General features: G+C 46.6%; 2 protein-coding genes across 2 annotated transcripts in view; one reads left to right on the forward strand and one right to left on the reverse strand.

Annotated features, from left to right (window-relative positions):
* The window catches only part of mgat4b (alpha-1,3-mannosyl-glycoprotein 4-beta-N-acetylglucosaminyltransferase B), a 36,306-nt gene extending 24,776 nt beyond the window's left edge, over positions 1-11,530 (reverse strand). The window contains exon 1 of the mRNA XM_047585773.1: positions 11,226-11,530. Within this exon, the coding sequence (XP_047441729.1) occupies positions 11,226-11,322 (97 nt within the window). The 5' untranslated portion in view covers positions 11,323-11,530. The remainder of the gene's footprint in view (positions 1-11,225) is intronic.
* Positions 11,531-14,275: 2,745 nt separating this feature from the next.
* Positions 14,276-21,581, forward strand: part of LOC125008597 (diacylglycerol kinase theta) — a 12,663-nt gene continuing 5,357 nt past the window's right edge. Inside the window, exons 1-8 of the mRNA XM_047585896.1 lie at positions 14,276-15,495; positions 17,606-17,685; positions 18,134-18,233; positions 18,319-18,404; positions 18,537-18,662; positions 18,747-18,900; positions 19,826-19,897; positions 20,690-20,790. Coding sequence (XP_047441852.1) covers positions 15,270-15,495; positions 17,606-17,685; positions 18,134-18,233; positions 18,319-18,404; positions 18,537-18,662; positions 18,747-18,900; positions 19,826-19,897; positions 20,690-20,790 — 945 coding nt within the window. The 5' untranslated portion in view covers positions 14,276-15,269. The remainder of the gene's footprint in view (positions 15,496-17,605; positions 17,686-18,133; positions 18,234-18,318; positions 18,405-18,536; positions 18,663-18,746; positions 18,901-19,825; positions 19,898-20,689; positions 20,791-21,581) is intronic.

Genomic DNA, 21,581 nt, shown 5'->3' on the forward strand with positions numbered 1-21,581 from the left:
CGACGAGTAAAAAATATACAGAGAGAGAGAAAGAAAGAAAGAAAGAAAGAAAGAAAGAAAGAAAGAAAGGAGATCGTACTGAGGTGTTACTGAGTCTGGATCGATCACAGTCCAGAGGACGTCTCACGTCCACTCTGTGTGTGTGTGTGTGTGTGTGTGTGTGTGTGTGTGTGTAACTGGAGACGGCGGGAGCATCCTCCCGACTCCGTCGTCATGGTAACGGAGGCTGGAGGATGCTGTGAGTGACAGATGGACCGACTGACGGCCTCGGCCCATCGATCTGAAACCAGACGAGACTCCTGGTTTCTCCCCGAGGCGGATCCTGAACGCATCGCTGCCTCCTCCTCCTCCTAGTTCTCCTTCTCTTGCTCCTCCTTTTTCTCCTCTTCTTCCTCCTCCAGACTTATTGATCAATCTAAAATGTTTTTCCATTCACTTTGAACCTTTTTCCTTAAATATTGAGACTAGTCGACGTTTTCTATTCAAATCACTGGATTTGTTTCAGGTTCTATGAATATTTTTACGTCGCGTCCACGCTGAGTTTAGAGCAACAGAAGAGATTTGGAATCATTCTTCTTCTGGTTTAATCTGAATCTAATAACCACTGGTTTCAACTTTACTTCTGTTTTCATAGATTAAAGGAGTTAAGGTAAATTTATTGCTTTAACATTTTAAATTGAAAATAAAATCCACTCTAATTTATTTCCCTTTTTTATGGTGAAACACCAGGAAGTAGACGGAGCCTGTGGCGCAGATCGCTCTCTTATTTTACAGTTAAAGTTCATGTTGTTCATGAACCGACAGCGGATGATCAGTAAAGATCTGGATCAAACTCTTTGTGAGAACAGTTTCCGGTCTGAGCTCCTGATGCTTCTCTTATCCAGAGTTCATCCAGTCTCCACTTCCTCCTCCGTCCGTTCCCACGATGTTTACATCTCAAACGCCTCCTGGAGCAGAAAATAAAGTGTCCGTGCATTTCCTGCAGGTCATTACCAGACACGTGACTTCTCCTCATGAGCCTCCTGCTGCTCCACGACCAACACCTGAAACCGGTCCTGCAGGAGTCTCCACCTCCACCTCCACCTACACCTCCACCTCCACCTCCACCTCCGCCTCCGCCTCCACCTACACCTCCACTCTTTCTAATATCTCAGGTTTGTTGGATTATTTCTGTAGCTTTTATTGTTTTCTGGTCCTTTGAGTCTTATTTCGTGTCTTAGTTCGTGTCTCAGTCAGATTAAGTGTTTTCTTCTGCTTCCTCTGTTTAAAGTCCGACCTGTTAGCGTGAAGTCGACTCCTCCTGTGAAAACGCAGACTCAGCTCCGCACTGAGGTTAATACACTCAGTAAATAATTAATCAGTCAGCAGATGCTCTCAGCGTCTCATCAGTCAGCGCTCTGGATGCTAATCTTCGCTTTCCATTGATGTGAACGTGCTGCTGATATTTATTTTATGAACTTTCTGCTCCGTTATTTTTAACTAAACTCGCTCTGGGGCAGAGTTACTGGGGTCAAAGGTCACGTCTTGTGGTTTGTCTTTGCTCTGAACCACTTGACCCAGACTCACTGGTTCTTAAACGTGTTCCAGTTAATATCACGGGATGTAATTATTACTGGAGCTCTAATTAAACCGAGTCCTGCTCCTGAACACATTATAATTACATTAACACAGGGCTCCGTCTAATTACTGGTTCTCCTCCTGACCCGGACCCTTTAGTTTCCATCCACACATGGAGGAAATAAACCAGGACTAGGTCATGTTGTTTTTAATTTGAATAATCTCCTCATAACTTGGACATTTTTTTAAATAAAAACTCTAAATCTTTGTCTGTGTGAGGACCACAGGCCGCATATAAACATGGACGCCACGTCTCCACTTCCTGTCCCTGGTCCCACACTTCCTGTCCCTGGTCCCACGGGAGCTCTTCACAGAGCCGTTGTCACGGCAACTGGTTGTCGCCATGGTGTCACATCCTGTTTCTATCAAATAATGAACTAAAACTAAACTTATCCAAAAAAAAATGACACTTGAACATTAATCAACATGATATTAACGCCAAAACGTTTGGCCCAAGCCCCGCCCACTAACATGGAGGGGGTGGAGCTTATAACCTATACTGCAGCCTGCCACCAGGGGGAGCTCTGCTCGCTTTAGCTTGACTTTATTGAGTCAGTTTGAGCCGGAGCAGTCGTGCTGAGAGGAACTCGGGACCGTTATCAACACCACGAGATCTGGACAGAAACAGACTCTTTCTTTAATTCATCATGAGACCAGGAATCAGTCTGGAGCCAGAAAGCTGTGACTTTCTAACCCTGATACATTACAACACTTTTTCCTGGTCTCATGACAGCGCCGAATAAAATCACATCAAATTACCGTCACTGTTATTTCAGCTAAACGGCCTCGACCGAGCGCGTCTGTTTACACACGGAAGTTTTCCTGTCGGCTGGAAAAAGTCTCTTCAATGAATTTCAGCTTGTGGACATTTCCAGAAACAGTCAACAGCATGTGTGTGTCTGTCCGTCCTGGTCACATCTTCATGCTGTACGAAATGATGAGGCCTGAGCTCGATGGAGTCACAAATGAAAACGCAAAAACAAAACGAGAGACACAAACCAACCACAAAAACACAACTACAAAGACACAACGGCTGCAGAGGGACGTAAATCCATTACAAACATGTGTCTCAGGGGTCATATGGACGTAGAGCAACAGTTGCTGCAACGAGACACACGCAGCTATAAAAAGAGTCTGAAACCAGCACAAAGACGCACAAAGCGACTATAAAGAGACGCACAACGACTCCACAGAGATAGAATCTGCCGTCAGTTTACAACACAACCTTAACTTCTGTTCCCAACGAGAAACTGGAGCCTCCGGCTGATAGTGCCCCCCCCCCCCCCCCCCCCACACACACACACACACACACACACACACACACACACACACACACCCTCCACACACACACACACACACACACACACACACACACACACACACACACACACACACACACACACACACACACACACACACACACACACACACACACAGACACACACACACACACACACACACACACACACACACACACACACACACACACACACACAGGTCCGTATCTAAAGGCCTGAAGAACTAAAGGAAATGTTCTAATCAAAGTGTCTGTTGTTCTCAGCGTCAGAACCGAGTTTAATTTAATTACGTGTTTTATAATAGTTCAGTTCAGTTACACAATGAACAGCAGCAACTTTAACATCAGACGCACAAAGTGACACAAACAAGCGTCAAAGTAAAAATGAGCGACACATTCAACAGCATCTGAGGACGGACGGAGACATGTGTGTGTGTGTGTATCTCTGTGTGTGAGTGTGTGTGTGTGTGTGTGTGGGTGTGACTGAGTGTGAGTGAGTGTGAGTGGGTGTGTGTTTTTGTGTGTCTCTGTGTGTGTGTGTGTGTCTCTGTGTCTCTGTGTGTGTGTGTGTGAGTGTGAGTGTGTGTGTGTGTGAGTGTCTGTGTGAGTGGGTGTGTGTTTTTGTGTGTCTCTGTGTGTGTGTGTGTGTCTGTGTCTGTGTGTGTGTCTCTGTGTGTGTGTGTGTGTGTGTGTGTGTGTGTCTCTATGTGTGTGTGTGTGTGGACTTTACACTGGGAGCCCTGTTCTCACAAAGACTCTCATCCAGCTCAAGTATCACTTCTCTTTAAACAAGGCAGCGTGTGTCTGCCCCCCCCCCCCCCCCCCCACACACACACACACCCACTCACACTCACACACACACACACACACACTCGTTAGGCTTTAACGAATCATTTAATAATAATTAAATTTCATCGTATATAACCGTATGTTTTCCTTTAATAACTCCACCTCAACGTTGGATTAAAAAACTGAACTAATTTAAAAAGATAATTTCTGTTTCATCTCTTTAAGGAACTGTTGGTCTCTATGATGTCACATCCTGTTTCTGTAGCGTCACATAATAAATGAAACTAAACAAATGCTAATAAATGAACATTCATCAACATTTTATGAACTACCCAAAATAACTGAAACTATCGTTGAATAAAACTTACCTGACGCGTGTTTTAGTTTGGCCCAGGCCCCGCCCACTAACGTGGAGGGGGAGGAGCTTAGGACTTAAGAGCTCTGCTAGCTTGGGCCATGTTCCAGTCTGTGATGTGAAGTATCAGGATGAACCAGTGAATAATGTTTATAGTTCTGGTTTAAATGAATGAAACGTGTCCAGGAGGAGGACGGGGTTGATGGAGGACACACGGAGACTGAGACAGAGACTGAGACAGAGACTGAGACTCCAGACCAACGTCCTCGTCCCCTTTATTCCTGCTTCTGACAACAGGTCTGAGTCCTGCAGAGGTTTATTAGACCTGATGCTGCCGCCGCCATGTTTTCATAGACTCTTACAGGCTCAAGGTTCAAGGAGGTTCAGGTTTATCTGACGATGTGCGTCAGGTTTTAGGTTCGAGGACGTTCAGAGACAAACAGAGACCAGTGGACTAAAGTGGACTAGTCCATGTGGTGTTTGAGGTTCTTGGGTCGTATATGAGGAAACCTCATAAACCTCCTCAGCTCCTCAACATCAGCATCTTCTAATAAAACACTAACAGCAGCAATAATTATATTAATATTAAGATTCAAGGATCATTTATTGTCATCGTGTGTTTTGAATAGAACCAGTAAAAATAGTAAAACCAGCAGAAAACACTAGAAATAACATAAAATCAACAAAGAAAAAAACAAAACTACACTGGACTATAACTGTGCTGCATATAAATTTGTATTTAACCCAAAAACTAATGCACATGTAAATGTGAGCGTGGCTGATTCCACAGAGTGAACGTGACTTCGTGGTCGTTTCGTACATAATTAATTAATTAATGTTAAACCCTCAAACACCTCACGACACACAACTCCAGTCTGCAGCCAATGGAAACTTTCCCATGGGTGGGAGTGGGAGTGGGGTGGGGGGGGGGCAACAGGGGAAACGGGAGCTTTTGTTACCGTGGGAACAGACGTTTGACAGACAGGGAGCTCAACTGTTGACGTGGTAACGAGATTCTTATCTCTGTCAGCCAATCAGCTTCGTCCCTGGGGAGTTGGAGTGACCCAGTATTTTACTACAGTATCTACGCTTTCTGGCAGCCCCCCCCCCCAATCAGAAAGGTGACTCAGTGAAACTTCGTCCTCTTTCACATCCTCCTGTGGAAACATGTTGAACCTTTTCTCATGAAGAAGCTGAACAGGTTTTTAGATTAAGCATAAAGGGGCGGAGTCAGACCATAGAAACACAGAACCATAGAACCATAGAACCATAGAACCATAAAACCATAGAACCACAGAACCATAGAACCATACAACCATAGAACCACAGAACCATAGAACCACAGAACCATAGAACCACAGAACCATAGAACCACAGAACCATAGAAACACCACGATCCTCCAGGAGAATCTGAGGCAGATCTGAGCTGCTGAGTCAAACTGATCAATAAAGCTCCACTAACAGGATGGAGAGGACGACCGGCTGATGATCAGTCATCTGTCTCAGAGCAGCTGGTTCCAGGGTTTCATCACGATGAGAACGGAGCGGCCATGTTGGCTCAGAGCTCCGCCCCCAACGTCTCCTCTGACTTATGGGAATTTAATGTGAGTGAAATGAGGGACTAATGTCCTGATCAGGGACTTTATCTCCACATGAAGACATTAGAAAAACGGCTCCATCGTCTCAGTTAAATCTGAGCTCTGACGTTAAACCTGGTCACGATTTATTCATCACATCCAAGGAACATTAATGAAGTTCATCCTGTTTTAATGTGTTTTAACGCTGGTTCCTCTCTGGTGTTAAATGTCCCAGAGTTGGTCCCTGCAGCTTCTCTGGAGTCGACTGGATTCAGTTTTCCAGTCAGAGTTAAAGTGGAGAGAGGAGCTGGTTCTTTACGTTCTCTGCTCCAGAAATGTTCTGTCCTCAAACTCCCAAACTCCCAAACTCTGGCAGATCTGAGAGACTCCACGGATCCATGGATCCTGATCACATCCCACTGGTTCAGGTGGGAAACTAAAACCTTTACGTTCAGTCTGAGCTTCACTCAGATTTCTGATTCATTGACTTAAATGCAGCCTGAGCAGGAATCTCACCAGGAAGAAGACGAGACCTCTGAGGATCAGCCGCTTGTAATTCACCGCATTAAAAGCTGGAAGCCTTTCTTAAAGATCATGTCTGAAGATGGCAACACATTTATTCCACCACCTGAATTCAACCACAGGCCACGAGGAGAAAACAGCCACATCCTCCGGGAAATGAAAAGAAACTCGACGCATTTGTTCAGAACGAGATGGAACGACAACAAAGAGACAGACTGAGTCAAAACACAGAATATTTCGATCTATTTATGGAAAAATTAACCTGGAGATGTTTTTATCGCCACTAGTTTAATGATGTATTTCACTGTGTTTTACTTTCAGTACGTAACAGGAAGTTTCAGTGCAGTGGCTCAGAGCCCAGCAGAACTGATACACACTATATATACAGCACATACACACAAACACTTTGATAACAAAGACGATACAGGATGAGGATAAATATATGACCCAGTGCTACGGAGGTAAAAGTGGAGGAGGATGGAAATGTTCTGAGTTCTGACACAAACAAGGAAGAAATGACAGAGAAGAAACTTAAAAGCTGAGTTTGTCTCCACACAGACGACGGAGGAGGAAGCCTGACTTCCCTCGGCCTCCGGGAGAAAACTCCAGCAGCGGGTCCAGGATCCCGAGGCCCAGACGGCGGCGCCTCCACCTCCACCTCCACCTCCACCTCCACCCGTCTGGGAGGTGGAGGTGGACGGAGTCAGGTAGCAGCTCGTGAATGGGAGCGTTTGTAGAGAGACGGGAGCAGCCTCCGACACAAAGACGGCTTTTAGAGCGAGGGGCCACATCTGGAAAGAGGCCGAAATACCAGCCAATTAACCACAACACCTCGTCCTCACATCACGTTCACGGTTTCACGGGAGTTCAGCTCCGACATCTCCCACGTTTACTGAGGAAACTTTCACAGGAGTTCAGCTCCGACATCTCCCACGTTTACTGAGGAAACTGCTTCAGCGCGTCACAGTTTCTCTGGGCTCATCGGAAAAAAGTTACTGTGAAAGACACAGATTATCGACCTTTGGTTCAGCACTAAATAAAACGACCACAACCTTCACACCGTGAAGCTAACGGCTAATGGCTAAATGTCGCTAACACCCATGTTACTGGAAACCCACCTGGTTTAGTTCTAGACGTTTATCTGAGCAGAGACAAACTGCTGGGAAGCTAACTGACATGCTACATACGACATCACCACTGGTATCACCATTAGCATCACCATTAGCATCTAAAATTAGCTTCTCCATTAGCATCTGTGGGAACTGGCCACAACAAACGAGCTGCACAAAGCTGCAACAAACGATTTCTGGTTTTTAAATTGAAACTATTCTCTGAGTCGTCAATGAATCAACTTCTAAATAATTTGATTTGTTTTAACCAAACCAAACTAGCTCAGTGGTTGCAGCGCTGGCATGCTAGCTGTTAGCATCACCATTAGCACTGACATTGGTGTCATCATTAACATTTCCATGATCATCTTCGTTAGCATCTTAAATTAGCAAAACCATTAGTGAAACAACTCGTTTTTCAAATGGATTAAACTATTTTCCGAGTTTCCACTAAAAGATAAACTTCTTTTCCAACATAACTGAGACACGTTTGTTCATCCAACTTTTACCCAATGATACTGTTTAAAACACAGCTGTTAGCATTGACATTAGCACGGATTCTTTCAGGCTTTGAGCAGCGTTTGTGTTCAGGTTTTTTCTCAGGAAACATTGAGACGTTTGACAGGAAACATGAACAGACACATGTTCTGTTCATGTTCTGAAGAACTTGCCTCAGTCGTCGTCCTCTCTGATATATGTGTTGTGGTATATTCTGGTTGATGCTGTGTGTGACTGAGCTCGTGCCAATAAATCCATGTGAGTGGAGTCGATTTGACGGAGAGAGATTTAAGCAGCTAATCTAATGAAAGTGAACCACACTCTGGTTTCTGGTGGACAGATGGTTCGCTCTGTGTGAGGAAGCTGATCTGATTCAGCAGAGACTCCCTGTCACCTCCTCCTCCTCCTTTTATGTTTAAATAGATTCTCTCTTCATCTGTCTTCATTTATCTTCCACGTTTCCTTTCTGTTTTTAAATTCCAGCTGAGAAACTGTTAAACAACAGGAGCCGTACTTTTATTTTCTCTAGTTTAATCAGTGACTTCATGTTGGGAAACAACAGAAATGTTTCTGAGCTTAAATTAAAATATATTTGTTTTATGTTCGTTATTTCTCTCAGTCAGCGACAGGTCGATTTAATCCTTTAACTTCCCACTAAACTGAGTTAAAACCTTTTCCCTGATGCTGGTCACAAAGTTCACGTTTATTCAGTGGAATGAGCAAAGATGTTTCTGTTTGTTGAGTCAGCTGTTAGGATTGATCTGCTAAAGGTTGCTACCGCCCACTCAGAGCCCAGCGCTCACTGCTACGCATTAGCATCACCTTTAGCCGCTACGTTAGCGTTTCCATTCTCAACCCCAAAACAAAATCCGGCTAAACAGTTCGTTTTCAGTTCATTCGTCCTCTGGGAAGCAGCTTTCACGTGCTAGCCGTTAGCATCGCTAGTAGCATCTCTGCAGTGCTATGAGCCCTGTCTGTAGTGTCACTGTTAGCATCACCTTTAGCATCACCATTAGCCTTTCACTCTCTCCCTCTTTCCTTCCTTCCTTCCTGATTTTCTCTGGCTGAAAAACAAAGCCTGACTGAGAACAGGAGGTCAGAGGTCGTGTCCATAAACACAAGACTCGGTCACATGCTCCAGTCACATGACGTCCTCCTGATTCCTCTGGCGTCGGCTTCAAGCTACAATCGCTCAATGTTTTCCTCCAACGTTCAGGCCAGTTATGGAATTTACACAATTTACACTTCAGACGGTGACGGTTACTTTCCTTCCTTCCTTATTCTCCTTCCTTCCTTCAGCTCAAACCCGAGGACGTGAAGTCTGAGCCACTCACATGAAAACTGAGCTGCTCATCAAATATTCACCAGCGTCTTTGGCCTCAAACACGAAGAAGAAGAAGAAGAAGAAGAAGAAGAAGAAGAAGAAGAAGAAGAAGAAGAAGAGATAAATCCAGACAGTTTAAACTTCACCAACATCATCATGGGAAGAAATAAAACACACGGAAAAATAAAGCCAGAGGAGAGAGGAAGAAAAGAGAAGGAGGAAAGGAAATAAAATGAAGAGGTAGGAAACAGGAAAGGAAATGAGAGGAATTCAGAAAAAAGAAATGAAAGATAGAAGAGAAGAAGAAATGAAAGAAGAGGAATGAGAAACACAGGAAGGAAAAATAAAGGGAAAGTTAAACAATAAATGCAAGAAGTCCTTCTCTCCTTCCTTCTCTCCTTCCTTCTCTCCTTCCTTCCCTCCCTCCCTCCCTCCTTCCCTCCCTCCTTCCCTCCCTCCTTCTCCCTGAGCGTTGCCTGACAGGCGGGTGGTGTTTTATTTAAACCAGCAGGTGAATCGTTTCTGTCTTTAACTGATCTTCCAGCTGCTGGAACATCTGCAGCCTCTGAGGCGTCTCAACATCTGCACACATCTGCAACACGAGACGGGTTTCCATGGAGACGGAGACACAACCCTTTACCAGCAAACACACGGTGGGACAGGAGACGCCGTCCCTGATGTCCTAATGTCCTAATGTCCTAATGTCCTATCCACCTGAACGTCAGACACAACGTGTGTTTTTCACGTCGATGAGCATCAGTGAATCATCCTCGTGGTGTGTGTGTGGGGTGTGTGTGTGTGTGTGTGTTGTGTGTGTGTGTGTGTGGTGGTGTGTCGTGTGTGTGTTGTGTGTGTGTGTGTGTCTGTGTGTGTGTGTGTGTGTGTTGTGTGTCTTGTGTGTGGTGTGTGTGTGTGTGTGTGTGTGTTGTGTGGTGTGTGTTGGGTCGTGTGTGTGTGTCTGTGTTGTGTGTGTGTTGTGTGTTGCTGTGGTTGTGTGTGTGTGTGTGTGTGTGTCTGTGTGTGTGTGTTGTGTGTCTGTGTGTGTGTGTGTCTGTGTGTGTGTGTTGTTGTGTGTCTGTGTTGTGTGTTGTGTGTCTGTGTGTCTTGTGTGTGTGTGTGTTGTGTGTGTGTGTGTGTGTGTGTGTGTGTTGTGGTGTGTGTGTGTGGTGTGTGTGTGTGTGATCATGTAGCAGCCGTTTGTCTTTTGTTTTTATTTCTCTGGAAATGTTTGTGTTCAGAGTCGAGTCTGAACATGTTGAACCGTAGAGGAAACCAAGCGCACCCTCAGCTCATTACCACCTGGTCTCCACCCGCCCCGAAGCCTCCAGGCCGTCACCACGAACCAAGCGCCCTCTCTCCTTCCTTCAATCCTTCCTTCCTTCCTTCCTCCCTTCCTCCTTCCTTCATTCTCCCCACCCGTCCACTACTTCCTGCTGACCCCCAACAAGCGCTCCCTTCCCTTCATGTGGACCTTGTGTTTTTCCTCCCTCTGTTCCACATGGGTCATAAACCAAGCACACCCCTCTCTCTACCTATAACCCCCCCCCCCCCCCCCCCCCCCCCCCCCCACACACACACACACACACATTGTCATTAAATGTGGAACATAATCAAGCATCCGCAGCGTCACAAACCGAGCGCTCCCTTCATTCAGACTCCGACCCCTCCATCCACCCCGACGCTCTCATCACGAACCGAGCGCTCCCCTCATTACCTTCACATGAACCCACTCCGGCTGCGATGCATCACAAACCGAGCGCTCCCCTCATTACCTCACTTGCTTGTGTTTCCCCGCAACATCAAACCCAGACAGTCTCCACCCGCTCCTCCACCTGGACCCTCAGCTTACATGTGATGCATCACAAAGGCGGTATCACCTGTACCCCCCCCCCCCCCCCCCCCCCCCCCCCCCCCCCTTCCCTCCCCTGCAACAAAGCCCCCCCCCCCCCCCCCACAACCCTTTTCTCTGGCGTGTGATGCGCCACAAACCAAGCGCTCCCTTCACCTCCGTGGAGCTTCACATCAACACATTCACCATCCTGCGTTTTTCTCCTGCAACATCCACAACACACAACCGAGCGCCCCCGACCGCCCTCCCCAGACCCGCACCGGGTCCGGGTCCGGGTCCGGGTCTTACCTCTGGAGCTGCTGAAGGCGGTGTACCAGGACAGAGAGACCAGCCCGCACAGCCCGAACAACAAGACCGTCAGGAAGGAGACATTTCGGAGCCTCATCTCCGGAGCCCCGGGAGCATGTCCGCACCGAGAGAGGGGGGAGGAGAGGGGACGGAGGGGGGAGGAGGGATGGATGGATGGATGAGGGATGGAAGGAGAGAAGGAAAGGGGGAGGCAGGTAAAGACCGAGAGACAGGTAGACACAGAAAGACACGGAGACGGACGGAGAGGCGGGCGGAGCTGTTACCGAATGAACAGCAGCAACGAGACTGAGAGAGGGAGAGAGAGGGGGAGACAGGGGGAGGGAGGGGGAGGAGACAAACAGGTAGAGAAACGTAGAGGAAGAATCCAATATTATTATAGAAGAGAATCATTAATAACTGAGCTCCGGTTTGTGGGCGGAGCCACGGACTCAATCAGAAGCTTCTCCAGGTTTATTCCAGTGTTTTTATTCAGATCTTGTGTTGATGATGTCAGAGTCTGAGTCTCCAGCTCATCCCAAACCTTCTCTCTGGGTTCAGGTCTGGGTTCAGGTCTGGACTCTGGTCTGGACTCTGCTGGTTCGGTCTGACTTGGTTGTTAGTCTGGTTCTGTCTGGACTCTGGTCTGGGTTCAGGTCTGGGTTCAGGTCTGGACTCTGGTCTGGGTTCAGGTCTGGGTTCAGGTCTGGTCTCATGCTCCCTGAACCTCTTTCTCTCTCTGAGCCCCATGAATCCTGGTGGATGGAAGAACCTGCTCCTTCAGTGTATTCATGGAGTCAGCTGACCTCATCCTCTGAACCTGGACCTGGACCTGGACTCCTCAGACCTCATGACCTCCCCCCATGTCTCCAGAGTCTTTGTGCTGCTCCCTGTCAGATTGGAGCCTTTTTTCCCGGTTGTCCTCCCTGATCAGTGGTTTTCTGTTCAGTCCCTTGAGTTCCCTTCACATTGTCCATGGTGTGAAATGTTCTTCCTTCCACTATTAAACACAGCCCTGAGTTCTACTGCTGCTTTTCTTCCAAACGTTTCTCCATCAATCAGGATTTATTTCTTCCTGGTAGACCATGGTTCTCCACTATCCTTCCAGTCTGGAATAAAGGTCTTAAGCCAGTTTCAGTAGTTTCTAGATGTTTGATTTAATCCTTCTCCTCCAGACTAACATCTCCTCCACCACAGGACGTGACTTTTCACGTGGTGGTTGAACAGTCAAAGTCCACTTCTCTCTGAGTCTTTGTCAAGGTGCCGGAAAAATCAAAAATCTAAAGGCACAGAAAATATTTCTGCAACTTGAATTTGTGCAGTGGTTCCACTTTAACGTTCTGATATTTGAGCTTTAAAAACCTTCATCAGATCTTTCACGACACAAATACTGTATCATGAATATTGATATTGGTGTTTAATTAATCCTTCGCTCTGTTTTACCTTCACAGGCCACAGGGAAATGTTGGATTATACACTGAACTTAGTTTTAAAGGAATATTCATGTTACGCCTCCTGTGGTCCCACTGAGCGGTTGGCATGGCGACCGGTGGTCACCATCATGTCACATCCTGTTTCTATAGCGTCAGATAATGAACTAAAGTGAAACTTCTCTAAAAACTTGACACCTGAACATTCATCATTATATTAACTACCTGAAATGACAGAAAATAATGTGTTTTATTTCCCCGCCCACTGACATGGAGGGGGCGGAGCTTATGACCTATACTGCAGCCTCCAGCCACCAGGGGGAGCTCTACATATTTATATACAGTCTATGCTACTAGGACACACCTGAACTCAAGAGGTTGTGTTGCATTGTGGGTAAGCGTCATGTGTTTGACTTTAATATTGAAAACTGAGGCCTGATCAGAAAAGTATTAAAAGCTCCTGGAGTGAAACATCATATAGAAACTTGATTCATCCTTGAGTCTATTTATTTATTTACTTTTCTACTAAGACGTGTTATAGTTGCATAATATCCAATTAATTTAATTAAAGAGTGAAATGTAAAGTTTTAAACTTCCTGTTTTCTGTTATTTTTAATGTTACAGATCAGAATTATTTCACGTACTTGAGTTCATTCATTCATCTTTAGTGGTTTTCTGCTTCTCTCAGCTTCAGCTGGTGGTTCAGGACTTAATGTCGTGTCTGAAAAGCCTCTAGAAGCTTCTTAGTAGAGAACTGACAGTTTTATGTGATTATTAGTTTTATTTTTCTACACATTTGACTTTGAAGTTTACGTCTCCGTCTCTACTGTGCAGCTCTGACACCTAGTGGCCAAACGCAGCAGGTACAAGTCACTGTTTGAATCCACTCACAACAAAACCTGTTCAACATCAAGTTCCTCTGGTTTCTGTTCGATTCCCTTCAGTTCACAGCCTGAACACGAAGAAACAAACCCCTTCCTCAGGGTTTTCCAACATTAATTCAAACATAAACGAAGTAGCTGCTGATAAAATATCTATTAATGAATGTGTTTTAGTTTATTTGCTTTATTTCAGAGGGAAACTCAACTGTGACTGATTTAATTTAAAGTATCAGCGTCTGTCACCAACATGTAAAGAGCTTTTAGCTGATTATACTTTTGTTTCTATGAGGAAGCAGAGACCAGATCACATTAAGAAACTAAAGATTTATTTCAATAAATGACACAAAATGAAAAATAATGATGCCAGACCTGATTCAGACCTGGTCTCACCTGGTGTTAATGAATTAATTGAATGTGTCTCCACATGCGTCCACAGACAGAACCTGAGATCTGATCTGTAAATAAGCAGCAGCGCCACCATGTGGTCAGAACAATACTGTATCAGCTGCTGTTTAATGGATCTCTACCTACAACTGGACCAGAACCAGGACCACATGGAAGGTAGGAAGGAAGGAAGGAAATAAGGAATAAAGGAAGCAAGGAATGAAATAAGGAGGAAGGAAATGAGGAAAGAATGAATGAGGGAGGCAGGGAAGGAAATAAGGGGGAAGTAAATAAAGGAAGGAAAGAAATGGGGAAGGAAATGAATGAATGAATTAAATAAGAAGGAGGAAGAGAGGGAGGAGGAGGAGGAGGAGGAGGAGGAGAAGGAGGAGGAGTAAATCAGTGTCGGAGACTCTGACGCGGAAGAAGACGTCGTCTCTGAGGAGGAAGAGGAGCCAGAATGAAAGCAGAAGCTCGGCAGCACTTGTTGATCCGCGACTCTCTCCAGACCTGAAGCCGGTCTCAGGTCTCAGGTCTCAGGTCTCTGGTCTCTGGTCTACAGGGCTCTGGTCTACAGGGCTCCGGGCTCCTCCCTCGCCGCTTCCTGGACTTTTCCTCCGGGTTCGTTCCGGCCTGACTGACTGGAAACATCATCCGCTCGGTTCCCACCGCACTTCACGCTCATCGCTGAGCTCCAGAGGATCAATACATCATTTATTCCTCCAGCTGGGCCGCTCCGGAGACCGGGGGGGACCAGGGGAGACCAGGGGGGACCAGGCGGGGACCAGGCGGGGACCAGGCGGAGCTCTGCGCCCCCTCCTCCCGCTGCGCCGCCGGGTGGCACCGCTGTCTCCGGACGGAGCCACCGACAGAGACGACGTCGAGAAACGGCTGAAAACCTCCACCTCCCTCCCTCCCTCCCCCCTCCGGAGCTCCAGCTGTGCTTCCAGAAGGTGGATGCTCGATTAATATTTCAGGGGCTGGATGTGTAGCTAGACGCAGAGGCGGGGGTTCTGCTGGAGCTACACCGACCTCGGCGCCCTCTCTCCGGGCTGCACCGCTGGCTCCAGCCGGGGAGGAGGTGGGGGGGATGTCTCCACCCCGGAGGACGCCACATCCACTGTGAACTCATCTGCGTGGATCACACACTCTCAGCCAGGTGGTTCGGGCTCTGTTTCTGTTTTTCTGCCGGATTAAAAACAAGGGGAGGGGAGGGAGGGAGGGAAACACACCGACCACAGCGCCCTCTCTCCGGGCTGCGCCGCCGCGTCCTTCCCGGTGGGATGTCTCCTCACCGGGGCTGGAAAACCTGCTAGAAACCCGGGCTTCCACCTCGGTCTGTGTGCGAGGACATGGCGGACAGCGGCCGGTCCAGACCAGCGGAGCCTGACGGCGCAGAGAGCCGGACATCGAGCCCTGTGGCCGGGAAGAAGAGGGCGCAGCAGTCCCCGGCGCCCCGGCCCAAGTACCCGAGCTCCGGGCCCGGACACTGCTTCAAGAGGGTCACGCTGACCAAGCCCACGTTCTGCCACAGCTGCAGCGACTTCATCTGGGGGCTGCTCGGCTTCCTGTGTGAAGGTAAGACCTGCCCCGCACCCTGCACCCCCACCCCACCTCAGACCACCCGGGACCAGGTCTGCTGGGTCCAGTCAGGTCCTGTTAGTGTGTGTGTTCATGCAGCCGAACATGCAACAGCTGCAACACCTGCAGCACAAACAGCACAAACAGGTCACACACCAGTAAAAACCAAACATCAGCATCAATCTAATAAATCCACTTCCAGGTGAGATTATTTTCTATTCTCACCCTGAGAAAATAATGATAATAAAAGTCTAAAAGTTCTGATTTAAAGCAGCCAGAGGAGGAGCAGACCTGGACCTGGACCTGGACCTGGACCCTAAAACCAGTCCCAGTCCCCCAGAGACCGGAAACACTGCGACTCCAGTCTGCCCAGTAACACTGTGGTCCTCCATCAGGAGGAGGAGGAGGAGGAGGAGGTGTAAAGTGTCTGTTGCACTCAGATTTACTTCCTCCGGTTGGCATAGCAACAGGAGACTGGCAGTGATGCTGGATGTGTGTGACCTTCATCCTCCTCATCCTCAGCAGCAGCAGCTGGATTATGTAACGTTTCATCTTTAAGCCGCGACATCAGCAACTAAACTAAACTAAAGATGAACGGATGAGGAGGAAACGTTCATGTTGTCACAGCTCAGAGGGGACGGAGACGTCAGCGTCTTCAGGAGACTCAGAGTCTGCATGGACACAAACATTCATTCATCAACGCAGAGGATCCACCCAACGAAGACAAACTGGATTAAAGATCCATTAGAAGCCGAAGGAAACTAAGATGCAGAGACGTCCAGGTCTGGTCCTGCAGAGTCTGTCCTCTGTGGGGACGTCCCCCTCTGCTGGACATGGATCCTGTTTAGATGATGTCAAACCGTCCACATCACACTAGTTAATGAATGGACCCGTAGCATCGATGTCTTTAACCTCTCAAACAGACGAAGAAGAAGAAGAAGAAGAAGAAGAAGAAGAAGAAGAAGTGTGAGGGACGCTCTTATCTTCAGAGTGAAATAAAAGCAGAGGACGGGTTCCTCCTCCTCGTCCTCCTCTACCTCCTCCTCCTCCTGCTCCTCCTCCTCCTCCTCCTGCTCCTCCTCCTCCTCGTCCTCCTCGTCCTCCTCCTGCTCCTGCTCCTCCTCGTTGTTCAGGATGAAACCAGCCCGGTTGGTCTCAGGGAGTCGGTTTCATCTGAAGCTTCCTCCTTTTCTCTGAGCAGCAGCAGACGTGAAACGTTTCCTCTTTCTGAACCAGGTTCTTGTCTTGACGTCGTCCAACCTGGATTATTACTGACGATGGAGCTTCACAGGCTTCAGATTAAATCACTGATTAAACCTGAAAACAAAGTTCATGTCTAAAACACTTTTAACTGTCAGATTCATTTGTTACTGGGCTCAACTTTAAACCTCCAGAAAACGAGTTAAATGGTTAAAAAACGTATCAAGTTTGTGCGTCAGGTTCTTTCTGTTGGTTTGTTCTTCTTAAATAACTTTTTAAAATAAACCCACGTGTCCAACCAGAATATCTGATACAGACCACGGAGAAATATTCAATCACCACACAGTCACTGCAAAGACGTGTTTAAGTGTCTTTATCATCTTATTATTATCATCTACAATAATAACATATATTATGTGGCTCCGTTAAATTAGTAAAAGTCATTAAACATGAAGCAAAATAAATATGATCCTGGTTCTGATTCTGGTTCTGATCCTGGTTCTGATCCTGTTTCTGATTCTGGATCTGATCCTGGTTCTGATTCTGGTTCTGATCCTGGTTCTGATCCAGGGGAGACCAGTTCTGGTGGAACCTGGTCTCATCTGGTCTGTTCTTCCCTCTGAAACCTTCCACTTTTATTCTAATGACAGATGTGAAGGTTAAAACGATGAATAGAAGCTTTAACCTGACGAGGATCTGAACCAGACTCTTAGTATAGAACATGTGTCTGTGTCTTTATATTTGTCTCATAGTGACACTGAAGCCTGGTTCTAGTTGCTGGTGTCAAACCCGTGATGTGTCTTTGTCTTTGTGGTTTGTGTTTCTGCTTTAATGAGTGACGGGTGAAGTGAACCTGGCGCTGCCTTGCTCAGAGGCGTCTGACCTTCCTCCTCTGTCTCGTCCTCAGTCTGTAACTTCATGTGTCACGAGAAATGTCTGAAGACGCTGAGGACGGTTTGTTCCTGTTTGACGCCGACGTCGGTTCGGGTGAGTTTCACATGAACGTCTCTGATTTTTCTCCTCATTAGCGTAAGATATTATTCTGTGACACTTCTTCTTTAGTTCGGCTGCTGCTGATGGTTCAGATGGTTCCACACCTTCATTAGTCTGAGGAATCTTCATGTCACGTCAATACATTTTACCAAAAAGCATTTAAGAAAATGGACTTTAGTTTTGAGATGTTTCATCCAAAACGTCTTCATCCTTCTTAGTATCCAAGCTAACATCAGCCCTTCCTAGCCTCCCAGCTAATAGTGGCTCTTTCTAGCTTCCTAGCGTCCCAGCTAATTGTAGCACTTCTGGTTATATGAATGATGAACCCAGACATGATGACTGAAATGCATCGGTAGCACCGTGTGTAGTATCAGTGAGATGCTGCGTCCAGGATTAGCCGCTAACGTCGATTAGCCGCTAACGTCGTGCCTGCCCCCTGCAGGTGCCGGTGGCTCACTGCTTCGGTCCGGCCGGTCAGAAGAAACGTTTCTGCAGCGTCTGCAGGAAACAGACGGAAGGAAGCACGGCGCTGCGCTGTGAAGGTCTTGTTCTGATCCTGGTTCTGGTTTTTTTGATCCTGGTTCTGGTTTTGTATGGTTCTAACTAACTATCTCCACTGCGTTTCAGTGTGTGAGCTCCACGTCCACGCCTCCTGCTCCGCCTTCACCTGTGCCGACTGTCGCTGTTGTCACCTGGACGGGACCCTGGAGCAGGTTAGCAATGTCTGTTAGCATGGACGCTAGCCTGGATGCTAGCCGGGCATCCATGCAAACAGTAGCCCTTTCTGAGAGGCTAGGAGGAGCTACTGTGCTAACTGTCTATGGCTGAACTTCCTGTGTGTGCAGGACTCGTTCCACCACCACTGGAGGGAGGGGAACGTGGGGGCGGCCTCCAGGTGTGAAGTGTGCCGCCGCTCATGCGGCTCCTCAGACGTGATGGCTGGAACCAGGTGTGAATGGTGCGGCGTCACGGTAAGATCCAGGTCTCCGGTTTCCTCCTCCTGACCTGTGGCCTTTTACCTCTGACCTCTGACCTCTGACCCCCGTGTGTCTCAGAGCCATGTTGGCTGCTACCCCAGCCTCCCTGCTCGCTGCGCTGTGAGCCGCCTCAGCTGCATGATGCTGCATCCGTCCTGCGTTCGCCTCCACTCCAGGAACTTCAGCAAGATGCACCTGTACCGGATCACAGAGACCTGCAGCCACGACCTAGGTACCAAAACCAGGACCAGAACCGGGACCTAAAACCAGATTTCAACCCTGTAAAAGATACAGGAGACCAGACAAACGTCTCCGTCAAAGAGTTCACACAGACACACAGACAGACAGATATACAGATAGACAGATAGATAGATAGATAGGTAGATAGACGGGTAGATAGGTAGATGTTGAATTGAAATAATAACCAGTGGAACTTTCCGACCTCCACCAGGTCTCTCAGAGCTGAGGCATGAGGCTGAGCGGACTCCTCTAGACCACATCCTGAGAAGCTGAGTGTCAACCACAGGCTCTGGTTTCCTGATCTGAACTAACGAACAAAACTGTCTTTGGACAAGAAAAAAACTAAATGAAACCAGACTCTCTCAAAATAAAATACTTTCAGAAAAACATCATGCTTCACTTTGAGCCGTTAAACATCCGTTAGAATGAATAAAACAATAAAAGGAAACTTAGTGATACTTAAATAAAACAGAACAAAAGAAACGTTAGAAATAAGAGCCATTAAAAGCCATTAAAATATTAAATACATGCTGTTATGTTATTAAGTGTTTCTTTATCCAGAGGGAAATGTCCACAAATCTCATAGAGGCAGATATGAGAGATATTAAAGTTATATAACCATTAAAAACACACATAAACAAATAAATAAAATAAAGGCAAAACTTGTACATATTCAACCAAAAATAATAGATTTAATAAAAGTTTGTTAAAATCTCTTTCTCTGTCATTAAACTGAGCTCCAGCCTCTTTGAACGCTGCTCATTAATAAATGAAGAATAATACATTAGTGATTACGGTAACTGACTAATGAGAGCGGACTCGTTCAGACCAGCATCTATAGTTGCTGCTTATAAACCTCAGTGCTCCCTCACTCAGGAAGTCATGATTGTTTTAAACCTTCTCTCCGTCTCCATCAGATAACGCAGATGATGTCGATGTGACGCCGTCGTCGGCCTCTAAAGATTCTCAGCCGGCGGCTACAGAGTCAGGTCAGTCCTCCATCCATCCATCCATCCATCCATCCATCCATCTATCCATCTATCTATCTATCTATCTATCTATCTATCTATCTATCTATCTATCTATCTATCTATCTATCTATCTATCTGTCTATCTGTCTGTCTGTCTGTCTGTCTGTCTGTCTGTCTGTCTCTTTCTCTCTTTCTTTCTTTCCAGAGCCGTTGTCACATCAAATAACGAACTAAAGCAAAACTTATCCTCGATCATCCATCCACATGATATTAACTACCTGAGCTGAGGGGGAGGAGGCGGAGCTTATGCCCTGCACTGCCGTCTCCAGCCACCAGGGGGCGCCCTCCTAGCTTTGGCTTCAGTTTAAAGAGCGGTTCCATATTTATTTATGTGCAGTAGTTACCATTAAAAACATAACTAACGAGACGATACTAACGAACACCTGACAGCGATGAGTAGATTCAGGCTCAGACTGATGATCAGTTCAAATCTGGGTGATTTTATCAGTAGTTTCAGAAAAACCACGGAGAGAAACTGGGGACGTCCCGATCGAAGAGGAAGAAGAAGAAACGGCCTCATTCTTCTTCTTTAATTAGACAAACCAGCGCCACCGACTTTACTGAAGCTTTACTGCAACAAGTTGTTGTTTCCGTCCAGTTAAATAAAATCTCCTGATTTCCGAAGCAGCTGTTAGAGTCTGGAGAGGGTTCGTTTCCCAGAGATGAGATGAATTTAAACGAAGTGGCTTTTCTTTTACGTGTAGGAGAACTCGTTTAACTCGAACTAAAGCCGCTGATCTGGGTCCACAGGTAAACAGTTCCTCAAGGTGTTTGACGGTGACGATGGAATCAAGCGTGGCTGCTTTCGATTGGTCCACATCCTTCGAGCCACAAGGAACGAGGAAGTGGTGGTAAGACTCTGACTTCCTTCTTGAAAACAAGACGCACCACTACTTCCTTTTTCTGTTTCTATTTCCACCGTTACTACGGCTGCTGCCAGCTCAGGAAACGGGTACGAGTGGTTTTACAACAATAAAATACGACGTTTAACACATGCAGCTCCCACTGTCACATGAGATCAGCTGGTCGGTTCCTTCACATCATTATATTATTTATAAAATATATGGGAAAGAAATTACTATGCAGAGAAACTTGTCTGGACCTTTATTCTGAAGTGAATCAAATTTATAGTTCATTTATTTAATTTTTAATTAATTAATTACAGGCAACATTTCTCTTGTATTTTTAAAACAGCTGAAGGTGACGACACGTTAGTTTCTTCAGTTTTCTCCTCGGGACTGTTAGCTTGGTTGCTAATGCTAAAAACAACTAAACGCTGCATTGGTCCATTTATACATTAAAGTGTCTGACTGAAGTCATGAAGCCGTCCAGGCTAACGGCTAGCGAGCATGTTTTTATTTACGTGGATAAATTACTGGGTCTGACTAGTCCGGGTCCTGTCTGGTCCTGGTTCTAACTAGTCCTGGGTCTGACTAGTCCTGGTTCTGTCTGGTCTAGTCTCACTGTTGTCATAGAGATTATTTTCATTGATAAATGTTCAGTCTTTTATGCAATTTTCACTCTTAAATGAAGTGACTTCATGTTGCGGATCAGGTTAGACTCTAGACCCTGACCCTAGACCCTAGAACCTAGACCCTGGACCCTGGACCCTAGACCCTGGACCCTAGAACCTGACCCTAGC

Source organism: Mugil cephalus, chromosome 5 (assembly GCF_022458985.1).
Source record: "Mugil cephalus isolate CIBA_MC_2020 chromosome 5, CIBA_Mcephalus_1.1, whole genome shotgun sequence".
Taxonomy (NCBI): domain Eukaryota; kingdom Metazoa; phylum Chordata; class Actinopteri; order Mugiliformes; family Mugilidae; genus Mugil; species Mugil cephalus.